This window comes from Haemorhous mexicanus, chromosome 23 (genome assembly GCF_027477595.1).
Source record: "Haemorhous mexicanus isolate bHaeMex1 chromosome 23, bHaeMex1.pri, whole genome shotgun sequence".
Taxonomy (NCBI): Eukaryota; Metazoa; Chordata; class Aves; order Passeriformes; family Fringillidae; genus Haemorhous; species Haemorhous mexicanus.
The window spans coordinates 1430054-1442739 of record NC_082363.1 but is presented as its reverse complement, the minus strand read 5'-3'; the positions used below and the strand labels follow the sequence as shown (position 1 = coordinate 1442739).

General features: G+C 48.5%; 1 protein-coding gene across 2 annotated transcripts in view; it reads right to left on the bottom strand.

Moving 5' to 3' along the window:
* Positions 1–12313, bottom strand: part of CAPZB (capping actin protein of muscle Z-line subunit beta) — a 59522-nt gene extending 47209 nt beyond the window's left edge. For both annotated transcript variants that reach the window (XM_059866423.1, XM_059866424.1), the window contains exon 1: positions 12169–12313. In XM_059866423.1, coding sequence (XP_059722406.1) covers positions 12169–12171 — 3 coding nt within the window. In that variant the 5' untranslated portion in view covers positions 12172–12313. The remainder of the gene's footprint in view (positions 1–12168) is intronic.
* Positions 12314–12686: the final 373 nt, after the last annotated feature.

Sequence of the window (12686 nt, the reverse complement as noted above, 5' to 3'; positions counted from 1 at the left end):
TCCAGACAAAACATTTCCATGGAATTTTTGCCTTTACCCAAGAAGAGGCTCCTGCTCTCTGAGCAGGTGATCAGACAGCCTGTCTCCCAGGCTGGGCTGCTCCCAAAGCCACGCTCTTTGAGCTTGCAGCACTTAATGAGCTCAGTGTTTACCTGATAAGAGGTCCTTTTCCATCATTCCTGTTCAATCCAGCCCAGAACCTCCTGTGGAGGAGCAGGGAGTTCAGACAAATTCTAAATGAAGTTTTATTACAGCTGAAGTCACTGAAGGATTTAGAGATCATAGGAATCTCAAAAGACTAAAAATATTAGCTTAGATGAAAGCTCTTTAATAAGTTTCCTTTAAAGATGTTTGCCTATCTAGAATCTCCACTTAAGCACCTGTTACAGCATTCCCATGGCACTGCCCCAGGGAAAAAGGTTATGAGGATGTCTGTACTAGTTATTTTACAGCTTCCTTTGTCGGCACCTCCTCTTCTTTGTGGTCTCTTTGCTGTATTTAGCTTGTTTACAAAAGAGAAACCTTCTCACAACAGCCACAGGTCTCTGGTCATGTGGGCACTCTGTGTTAGAGCTTAACACTGAAAAATTAAAAAAACCATTTGTATAAATGTGCAGTTGTAAAGCAGCACAGCTGTGCACCTTAATTTTAAAGGCTGAGTATGGGCAGATGTCATTCAATGCAGAAAACAAGAAAAAAAATCCCAGGTAGTTACTATAGGTATGGAAATCACAACAAATGAAACAGGCAGCAAGCTGGACTTCCATTTGACTCCCATTTGCCATGTCTAAATCCCAGAGCTCCTCGGGGCACAGGGTACTGAGTTCTGGAATCCCCAGCAAACAGGAGCTGAGCCAACCCCCCCCAAAGCTGGGAGCAGAGAGCTGCTCCTGCACAGCCCTGGCACAGCCCTGGCACTGACCAACGAGCTCTTCTGCAGCAGGAGCACATCCAGAGCCTCTCCAGCTCCAGCAGAACCAGGAACACTTCGCTGAAGTGTTCACCTGTTTGCTCTTTTCAACAGACACCAGCTCTTGGCTGAGTTACTACAGGTATTCTGCATTTCTAAAATATTTTTACACGTGCTTTTGACTGCATACACTTACAGAAACCCACAGGCTTCATTCCCAAGTGTGCCAATGGACAGCTCTCCACTGCCAGGTACCTGAGCCTTAACCTATATTCCATCTTCCAGGAAGGCTTACACAAACCTGCAGCTCTCCCCATCCCAAGGCCATTCCACTTGAAAGGAGGTAAAAGACTCATTTAAAGCTCCCGGCCTGGCAGTCAGCAGGAATTTGCTCCCTTTATCACAAAGCCCTGTGGATTGAATCTCCCTCCCCACCTCTGCTGGGACACTCCTGCTCATCTGAGCCTGTTATTGCAGAGCACAAACAGAGCTGCGCAGTGTTTTCAAACAGAAACCCAGGCTGGTTTCACTTCTGCGCTCTATTTCTGCACTAGCCCCACTTGCAAGCCCCTGAGCCAAGAGCTGAGACAGCTCAGTGCTACAGTAGTGGGAGCTCTTCCCACTTCAGCCCTTTCTGGGAAATAATTCATAAGAGTAATTAATAGTAATAATAGTAATTAATAGTAATAATAATAATAATAATTCGGGCCACCAAATCTTTTCCAGCAGCAAACTCAATACAACATTTCTGCTCCAGGCATGATGGTGCTCCCAACCCCCTTTTCCATCTATGACATCAGCTGAGAACAACTGCAGGACCCAGAAATTACTGCAGGTGAAAAAGCCACACCCCTGATGAGACAGATAAACATCTTGGATACACTTCACACCCAAGTTCCAGTCAAGACCAGCATCTGAAAGGCTACCCAAATTCAAAGTACAAACGGCATCTCAATGTTCAGACAGCAAAAATAGAAGGTAAAAACCTCAAGAGACACTGCAACCAGAACATCAGCTCAATACCATGCAATTCAAAGCAACCACACATCAGATCACTCTGGTCACTGGTCAGTTTGCAGACAAAATATCTCTGTAAATTAATCCAGGGCCAGAAGTACACAACCAGCATATGACTCTTTTTCCTTCCTTTCAAGCTGCAGACATACCCAAGATTGTAAATCACTTATTTCCTGTCAGTTCTCCCAACAGGAATGTCTGACTAAGGTTTCAGCTTTGTGGTACTACAACACTAAGTTTTTTTTAATTGAAACAGATACCCAGCTTTCCCTCCTGCTTGTCATTTTAATCCCTGCCAACTTCCAGAGCTGCAAGGGCAGAAGACTCCCTTTTCCAATTACACAATAGGATAGTATTACTGCTAGAAGCTGCAGCAAGGGTTGAATTATTGTAACCCTTGGGTAATAAAAAGTACAGTAGTATGTTAAGTTGCAAGGTTCCCTTCTCAGCTGTCAGCATTCACTTTTTAGGATATTAGATGGGAACTGTCTGACCTGGGAAAGCCCACAGAAGTTCTGCACTCATGACATTTCCATCAGCTGCACATATTCCTCGCAATCTGTTTTTCCACATGATTTTTCCCTTGACTATTAACCCTCCTCTGGCAGATCCTATCTAAAACCATTTGTAATGGACTCATAAATCACAGCTCTGTGACAGCAAGGTGTGCTGGGGAGAAACAGCAATAGCACAGTTAGGAAACAATCAAAGACAATAAAACCTGAACACAGACTCTGCTATAGACGGTCATGAAAGGTCAAAGATGATTAAAAAACAAGAGAGTGATGCAGACCTCATTCTCCTTCTCTTCAGCCACTTTTACCTTTGACTGGTTTTGGTTGGGATGGATGCAGTGGCTTTTATTATCTCAACCACTTCTGAGCACGTGGAACGAGCTCAGCCCAATTTGCTGCAGTCGAGCCCAAAGAGCCCAAGTGCTGCCACCACTCGTTCCACGAATACCAAGTGAGAAGGATTCGAGATTAAAATAAAAGCAAGAAGTGATGGATCAGAAGGCTTTAGCAGAAGCTGCTGTGCTCTGGCTCCCCCAGATCCCCTGTAATCTGTATTTATTTACAGAGCAATTGTACAAGTCACATCACAGCTTTTGAGTCAGCGAATCCTCCTTGGAGATGTTCTCCTGCCCATTATTCATCTCATTCTGCAGTGCTCCAAATGTTGAGAACAACTGAGCACAGAGCAGTACTAGCCCCAATTAATGACTGAACACACTCACAACTTGTTCTCTGAGTTCAGGTGTTGGTGTTCTACACACTGCAAACAGCCAAAAAAACCACAAAACCACTGAGCAGCTTTTGTCCTCCACTGCTCCAGGAATGTAACACAGGTAAAATTCAGAGGGACAAGAGGGACCTCTTTAAAGACATTCTCTAGGAACAAGTAGCTCATACATCTGCTCTGAAGCCTCATGAAGAGGAACTATCCATGGGCAGGAGAGAGGCAAGGCAGCTTCCCTTTCTTTGGCACCAGAGTGCTGCTGACATGGGATACTTCTCACCATTTCAGGTTGCCAGCACAGCCAGGGCAAGTCCTGCACGGATTAAAGGAGCAGCAATGGCCTTCTAGGGCAGCTACCAAAGAGATCTTCTCCTCTCTCCAGACCAGCTCAAAGATCAGTGTTTTGCCAAATCCTTGGTTATCCCTTTAGCCTCCAGCAGCTCTTCCAAGCATCTTGCAATCAGCTGTGCCTGATTTCCCTTCCTCATTCCCACCTCCAAACCAGGCCAGCTCTCTGCCCACAGAACAAGCCCAACATCCCAGCCCAACTCTAAAACAATTATCAAGTGAGTTCTAATACACTGAAGGCACTCCCATCTGTAAGCTTCTAAATAATCCAGAGCTGCCTGCAGCCTGATCTCATGGACCAACCAGCTATTCAAAACATTTCACACCCAGGGAGAAGGAACTACAACCCCTGATAGCCTGGAGCAGGGCATTTGTCTCTAATTCCTTAAATGTTTGCAACTAAGGATCAGTCATCTCCAGGAGCACATTCTGCAGGTGGTTTCCACCCCTGCAGGTGTTCTCTGACCAGATGCAGTTCCTGTTAGCACATCTACAGAAGTGCACAGCACACAGGGAAAATTCAACATTGCCTTGGCACCTCCCTCGCAGCAAGGATGTATTTCCAGGTGGCACATACCTGGGTCTACTCTCAAACTAATGTATCCCTTCAGTTTATATAAATCCAGGGCAAGTCTCCATCACGTGCCCAAGGTAAAGAGCCATCACACACCACCAGAAGACCAGGATGGAGCAGCACCAAGGCTTTCTGGGAACAGTTACTCATGCCGACCTTTTGCCAGGATCACTAATGATTTCTGCACTAGCATTTGTCTTCTGGGTAACAGAAACAATGTTTTATTTATTAAACTTGTCATTGAACATGACAATGCAATTTACTGGCTTTCATCTGGTGCCAAGAATTCCTGTGAAGCATAAAGTTTGCAAAAAGTCACTTCCCAATAAATCGTGGCAGTGAGTGACTATGCAATCTGCTAGCCCCACATCAAAGAAGAAAGTGGGGCTACAGATAAAAGTTGCACAGATTGCAAAAAAACATGCTTAACTTCTAATAAATGGATTAAAGACACTGAAGTTGCCTGTAGAACTGACCAACTTTGCCAACAGGTTTTATGATTAATGCTACTGTATGGTGGGGGATTTTCCCCATTTTAAGTCTTGATTTCACAAAAATAACATTTTCTTTGTTAGCTCTAACTACAGATAGGAAATCTTACCTAAACAAAATGCAAATAACCTGTTACAGCACAGCACTGAGAGATAAGAACTTGGCCTGCTTTTGCAAACTCTTCCTGAGGCAGCTGCAACACCTGGTTTCACTACCAGGAGAGATGAACACCAGTGTGTTTGTGCCCCAAAAGGTTTTGAAATCACCCAATGCAGTAAGTCTGAGTCAGTTCACAAGTCTGGTGACCTGTTTTTCACACTGTCTTCCTGCCTTCCACTCAAATCTTCTGAGGAAGAACCCCAGTCCATCCCTAGAGAAGGGCTGCCTAATTTTTACAGGGGTCACTTCTTTCATATTTTTTAATTGAAACCATAATTACTACAAATACAGCAGCTCTTGAGATTCAGCACTGCCATTTGCCATCCTGACCATCTGCAAACGTGTCATTTGCGATGCTTTCTTTTAATCCTGCTAATGCCCAATGACCTTTTCAAATGCTCTTTTCTTCAATGCACTCCTGTTTGCTTCATGTCCCAGTCAGGCTGGTCACAAAAGTTTTAGAACTGCTCAATTAAAATGGAGAAGTTTTTCGTGCAGAAAGAGCAAACTTGGGCAAGTTGGTCTTGGCCTGACAGATCCAGGCTCTCCTTCCAGTCAACTGCAACTTAAATTCAGTTTTGTGAGAAATCACATCAAAAACATTTGAGAAAACACACACTGTAGAGCAGCAGGGAGCATGCACTGTATCTGAAGGTGACAGTAAACATCCTGTGCTTACTGACAGCAGAACTAATGGTGTCAACATCCCAAATTCAGGATTTGCTCTATCCCAGCTCTCTGTGGAGCCAACAGCTGCCTGGTTTTAGGTGCAAACTCAGCACTTTCCAGCTCCTGGAGGCTGCAGCCAGGGCTGTAAATTCAGAAGATAACTCTGGCAAGTAACCGGATGCCTGGCAAGGCAGGCAGGAGGCAGAGAGGATCTCTCATTAGCCCTCTTCCCTGAATGTTCTCCCATTCCTCAAAGGTCAGAAAAGTAGGTTAATATGCCTTCTGCTTGGGTCTTGCATGACATACCTCAGTGACTGCCCTGCAGAGCTCCCAACAATCCACTTCTGCCCCAGGAATTTAAGGTTTAACCAGGAGGCTCCTGGTTTTGCATACCTATAGCCATAGGAATATCACACCTAACAACAAACTCACACCTGCCAGAATTCCTTCCTTTGCTGGAACTCCCAGACCTGCCCATCCTCGCAGGTTTTTCATGCCTTCCTCATCACTTCAGAACCCACCTGACCTACCCTCCATCACACCTGCAGACAGGCAGCCAGCTCCACACAGGCTCTGTGACCATTCCCAGCAGGGGTGACATTTTCTGTGGGAGCAGGGCTCACCTGGCAGACACATGCCAGTTACAATCCCCATCACGTTTTTCCTTCACTCCCACGTGAAGTTAAGTTATCCCATCTGGTCACTCTGCACCTTACCAAGCTCTAGATTAGCCCTGCCTGGACTCATGGCTATGTGAAGCTGGTTTTGGCCACCCAGTGGAGCACCATCAATGCTGAGCCAAGATCACACCCAAACCTCTCTCGATGACACCTGGATCTGCAGGGTGGCAGCACCTGGTGGATAAACACAGCTGTAGTTAACACAATGCAGCTGATATTTTACCTCATTCCTCCATTTCATGCCTCTCTCCTCCCTTGAATTAACACTCCAAAAGCCCCATCTCTTGTTTCCTGAGCCTGTCTCAGGTTGCAAGCCCAGGCTGGCAGTCAGGCCCCCACTGCCTGGGCTGGCAGAAGCTTTTTAAATTCTGGTATTTACCAAGGCAAAAATGTCCAGGGAAGGCAGGTAACACGACATCACTTTCAAACTCAGCAGTTTGTCTAATGAAAAAGAGGGAAAGCATCACCTAAAGAAACACAAACAAAACTCCCTGAGAGAATAAAGAGTATTTTATTTATGGTAGCTTCAGGCAACCACTAAGCTTCTGTCTTCAGTGCAGTCTCAAACATTTTTCCTTCTGCACAAAATCCTCTTATTTAAGTGCTGTTTTCAGCCTTGTTTCAGCTGATGCTGCTGAAATTGCGAGCTCCTGAGTTCTGCTTTCACCCAGGCTCGTAACACATCCACTTTGCAACAAGGACGTGATTGAAATTCCAAGGCAGTGCAGCAGGAAAGGACTGGGCTCCACTCTGTGTGGAGGACATCCCTTCCAGAGCCAGGGAAGGACAGGCTCTGCAGCGGGGCTGCAACACCTGGACTCCTGTCCCCAGGGGCTAAACCCAGAGCCAGGGCTCCCAATCCAAGCCTGCACTGAAATAATGCAGGTCCACTGATGAAATATGAACAGTGAGGTTTAATTTGCATAGAGCAGGAATAAAGTAGGCAACTTCTGAGCAGGGCAGCCAGATAAGCCAAGTGCCTGCAAATTCATTCCCTAATTCTTCAGCTCAGCTTGGAAGGTGTGGCACAAAGAGCAGGAGCTCAAAGCAAGTTTCATATTTCCTTCTAAAGCCTACAAGAGGGAGGGAGGGCAAAACAGCAGCACCAGATAATACAAGGAAATTAGTCCAGTGCTTGGTGCCAAGGCTCAGACCACCACTCCAGGAAACACAGCACCAGGTGTCACCTAATGCAACTAAAGTCACTCTAAACAGAAGATAATTTTGGGCACTAAACAACAGAATAGATGCTGCTTTTAATTCCTCACTCAAAACTTCACTGCATCAAAAACACAGGAGAAGGACAGGGTTCCACTGCATTTGGAATTCCAGGGGAGAATTACTATGATTTAGCTGAGAAACAAGCAAAGCCACTTCCTCAAATGATAAACCCTCTCAGATCAACTACCAGAGCTTTAAAACTTCCTCAATACCACATTTCCCCTCATGCCACACAAACAAAGTCTCAAAAGCAAATGTCTCATCTACCACAAGGCAAGAGCTCCAACTCCCCAGGACAGCCTGTTTGCAACATCTGTTCCCATCCTGCTTTAGGACATAGAACTAAGAAGTGAATTTTGGCCTCTGGATCAGGTCCAGGACCACCCGAATTATGCAGCCCAAGTCACAAGAGTTTCACACTCTCCCAGTGTCTCAGTCACACCTTAACCAGGTTCCACTACAGTACTTGGTCATTCTCAGAGGAACCCCTCAGTCACAGACTATTGAATATTTAAGAAGGCATCACACCAGATGAAGAAAAAGATCAGCTCATACTCCAGTTTGAAGTGGCCACACCCCCACTGCACTGGCCTGAGCTCCTGATCTTCAAGTTAGAGAAGCTTTTTAATTACCACAACCTATCAGCAAACATAATTTGGGCTAAAGCCCAACTAGAGAAAGCAGGAAGCCTGGGAAAAGCTTGTGTTGGTCAGACATATTAATTACTCCTTCAGGGATGAAGCCTCTGTGCTGCAAAGAAATTCAAATTTGAAATCCCATGTTTAAGTGAGATTTTTTTTGCCCTTATTCCTAGAAATGGCAAAGGCTTAGGGAGAAGTGAAGCATACACAAGCTTTGCGCCTTTCTCCTTGCATTAAGGAGAGACACAAAGATTTATTTGGTTGAGGCTTTTTAAATTCTTCAGGACTTCCAGCATGAATCAGTGGGAAAGCAGGGAATTTTATAATGCACTTTAAAAATCAGTTTATGTATCACTTTAGAAAGTGATTGACTAAAACACATTGATAAAAACAGAAGATCAGCATCTCTTTGGAGTATCTTCTACTTCTGCAATCATCTCCTTCACCCAGAAAGAAAGGTTATTAAAGCACCTTGGATTAAAGTAGGGTAAAGCAACAGGGCTGAGCAAGGACAGGGCTCTGAGCAGCCTGCTCCACTGAAGGCGTCTGCTCACAGAGGGGGCTGGACCAGATGGCCTTTAAAGGGCCTTCCAACACAAACTATCCTGGGATTCCACAGCCCTAAACTAGGGACAGGCACCTTTCAGAACCTCACATTTCTCCAGTAAAATTGCTCTCTTCAGCAGGCACTGAAGAGTTTTATTTTACCTTGAGGTGGGTCTATCAGAGTGTGAACCAGCTCAAAGGGGACAAATTGCAGCAAAACACTTCTCTACAAGTTCACTTTGCAGGGTAAGGAGCTCCTTGGATTGACCAAACATCCCCAAAAGGTCAGGCACAAAGACAAGCAGGGGCACTGGCACTGCCCATCCAGGCTACAGAAGTATCCTGAGTCTAAATTTGAATTTTAAGGCTTTGGGGTGACCTGACTGGGGCCTTCCAGTGCCTGAAGGAGCTGCCAGGAAGGATGGTGACAGACTATGGACAAGGAACGGAGGGACAGGACACAGGGAATGGCTTCCCACTGCCAGAGGGCAGGGATGGGTGGGAAGGAAGGAATTGTTCCCTGGGAGGGTGGGGAGGCTCTGGCACAGGGTGCCCAGAGAAGCTGTGGCTGCCCCTGGACTCCTGGAAGCCCAAGGTCCAAGTCCAGGTTGGATGGGGCTTGGAGCAGCCTGGGACAGTCGAAGGGATGGAATGGGATGAGCTTCAAGGTCCCTTCCAGATCAAACCATTGTACATTCTCTGATGCACCAATGGCAAACTGGACCAGCAGAGAGCACTGGGGAGTGCTGGATGATGATGAGCACCCCGAGCTCCCCAGCCATCCTTCACCCAGGGAAGTCAAGGCATGGATGGAAAGCAAAGCTGACAGCTGTGGAAGTAGAATTTGAGAAGGGCAGCATTGTCGTTTTCCCAAAGAAAGTAATTTCTCAACTCAACTCCACTAATAAGGACTAAAAATAGTCCCCCAAAAGAGCTGAGCTGCACTTTCATTCTGTTTCACTCCCAGATGTGAACTAGTCCCATATCAGCACATACACATACCATATGAGGAAATCCTGTTTGAACAACTTTAGCTGGTGAATGCTTTCCCCTCCCCAACAGACCACAGCTGAAGCATCACTGCAATGGCAGAATTCCCTCTCCCAGAGACATCCTCTGACTTGATTATTTTGGGCATTTGCCGCTTAAGATAACACTTAGCAAAGCTCACACACTTGGCTTGCCTAATACCACACAGACTCTACAAAACAGCTGAAGCTGATGTTTCTCAAATGGCATGAGGTGCAAAGGACTTGCTGTGGGTACTGAAAACGTCCCCACACCCCCACAGCACATGGTGGAGCTCCAGAAGGGACATGACCAGGTCACAGATGGGCTCTGATTCCAGACACACAACTCCTAGCCTGAAAATCTTAGTGACCCTGAGCAGCACACGAGGTTTGTGTTGGTGTCACTGTCACAACACACACCCTGGGCTGTGCTTCACTGCTCCTTATCTGCTTCACAAATCCTAGATGGATGACACCCAGCCAGCACTACACTAGACAGCCTGAATTTATGGATGATTAAATCATAAATTTTGCTAAAATTGTCCTCCTTTTCCTTAAGAGTTGCATAGCAGAAGAAACCCTTGCTAACACGATCAGGCCAGTTTACATAACCTGGAAATGAAGGGTTTTATTTTTACAAAGAGTAACTGGATTCCATCCATTCATAATCCACAATTCCAGAAATCTCAGCAGATCCACTCTCCCAAGTCCTGCTTTGCCCTGAACAGTGCATTCCATTTATTTTTAGCACAGGAGACGCCATCCATCCAAGCAGTTTTCAAGCTTCATGTGTTGCCCTGCCCTGTTTCCCTGAGCACCTGACTGAAATGTGGGCACAACTCCGAGCTCTCCAAGGAGACAAAGTTCCCAGCCCTGCTCTACACAAATATTGGCAACCCTGAGGTACCAGGAAGGTGTTTCACCCAATATCCTGCACCATACCAACTGCTCTCTGCAATGGAAGGGCCATTCCATCCTTTCAATGCTCCACTTCTGGTCTCAGACCACTAAAAGCAAAGATCCTGGAAGAACCCTAAACACCGGGTTTGCAGGTTTGCACATGAGTTGAAACTGGAGGCTGCATGTTCATCCCTGAAGTCCATTCAACATTGGAAACCACCACAACAGTGTTGGAAGTTCTGATCCAGTTTCTCCTATGCCCAGTGGTCTCCACAACTAAATATGAAAAAAACAGAAGGCAGCAAAAACTGGTAACACTCAGGAAATTTCCAAAGGATTTGTGCTGTACCTCTTCCAAACAACTGGAACAGTTACATTTAAACCCTGACTGAAGCCTCTTAATAGCACATTTTCATATCCCCTAAAGAGTTGGTACCACTGTTGTTACTTTCCAGGAAGCCTCCTTGTTTTCTTTGAACTCTTTTCCTGCGATAATTTTTGCAGTGGCATAAGTTAGGAGAGTTTGCTGGAATCCCAGTTTGAGATTCCACAGTCAGGTCTTGCCCACACGGATGTCAGTGTGCTAAAATTATGCACACAGCTGGAATGAGATGTTCTGTGCTGCCAGGACTCAGGTACAGCACCTGCTCTTGTTTGAACCAACACGGAACAGAACTTTGATCATAACTGTTCTTCACCTTTCACCTGACATCAAAATCTTTATCCTGCATGATACAGCTGGCTCCAGCTCCAGAGAAAGAACATAAGGCATTGCCTCTGAAATTCCTACGGATGAAGGCAAGAAGTAAAGGATTACACTTGTGTGGTTAAACAGCCTTTACACTGCTGTAGAGCCAGGATCTGGGTTGGTTTTTTGTGAGCAAAACATTTGAACATTGTTGAATTGTCATGCTGGAAAACCTGAATCACAAATCCCCAAGAGCGTGAAGGGATGTGATTCCCTACAAGTGACTCCATGCCTGAGGAGGCTCTGGAAGAGCCCCTGTCCACAAGGCAGGTAGCAGAGCAGGGCCCAGGCCAGCTCCTGGAGGTTGCTCCCTTTGCACAGCACCAAAGTGAAATCGGAAGGGTTCGTGCCCTGGGCTAATCCATTCCGGAAACACAGCGAGACAGATCATTCCACACGGCTGAGGAAACTGGAGCTTCTCCGTGGCAAAGGAGAGTTCCCAGCCCCGTGGAGAAGCAGCACCCCGGGCTGCAGCCGCAGCTCGGGCGGCGCTTGGCTGTCCCGCATTTCGCAGCTCCAGGCGATCCCAGCACACGCAGGCCAGGGGCAGCTCCCGGGCGGGGGACACGGCCCGGGCTCGGGAGCCACGGCCACGGGCCCGGCGCTCCCAGCGCCCCGGGCGGCACCGTTCTCCGCCAAAGAGGAACCATTGCCAGTGTAATTCTACATCACTCCCTCTGGAAGCACCGCCCGGTACCGGGACCAGAGGTGGTGGTGGTGACCGGGCAGCGGAGCCCCGGGCGAGACCCCGCTCCCGGGCCCTCCGGAGCGCCGAGCAGAGCCTCCGTTAGCCCCAGCCCACCCCCCCCCGCCAGCGCTCTCAGGCCGGGCCACCCCTCCCTGCGTCCCGGCGACACCGCCTGGGCCGTCCCTCACTCCGGCCCCGCCGCCCGAGGGAGGCCGGGCGAGGCCCCCCGGTGCGAGGGGGCGGTGTGGGCGCGGGGGCCGGCGCGGGGGGGGCTGTGCGCACGGGAGGGGGCCGCGGCTGGGGGCGCGGGGCCGGCCCTCTCTCACCATGTCGGCTGGGCGGGTGCGCGGGGCGGTAGAACGGCGGCGCCTCCCGGTCCGTCCCTGTCGCTTCGACGCCGCGGCCCGTCCGCTTCCGCCGCCGCCCGGCAGTGAACATCCGGGTCAGCGCCGCTGGCCCCGCCCCCGCGCCGCTCCCCGCCAATCGGCGCGCGGCTCGCCGGCCATCGCCAAGTATGGATGCGCGGCTGCGGGGCGGGGGGGCGGAGCGGAGCGAACCACGCTACAGGCGCGGGGGGGACAGGGTGCACGGCGGCACCAACTGCAGGGCGGGGGTGAGCGCGGCGGCCAATCAGAGCCCGGGGGCGGGCCCGAGGGAGGGGCCTGCGGGTGGCGCGCCTGCAGTTCGGGCCCGGCCGGCAGTGGGTCCCGGAGGCTCCGCGCTGGAACTTCGGTCTCGTAAACGCACTTGTTTAAGTTTAAACGAAAGGCAGCAGGAGGCAGGCGGGTTGCACGGCAAACGCCGCCCAGAAGACGTAACGAGTATCAAACTCGTAACCCTAAAG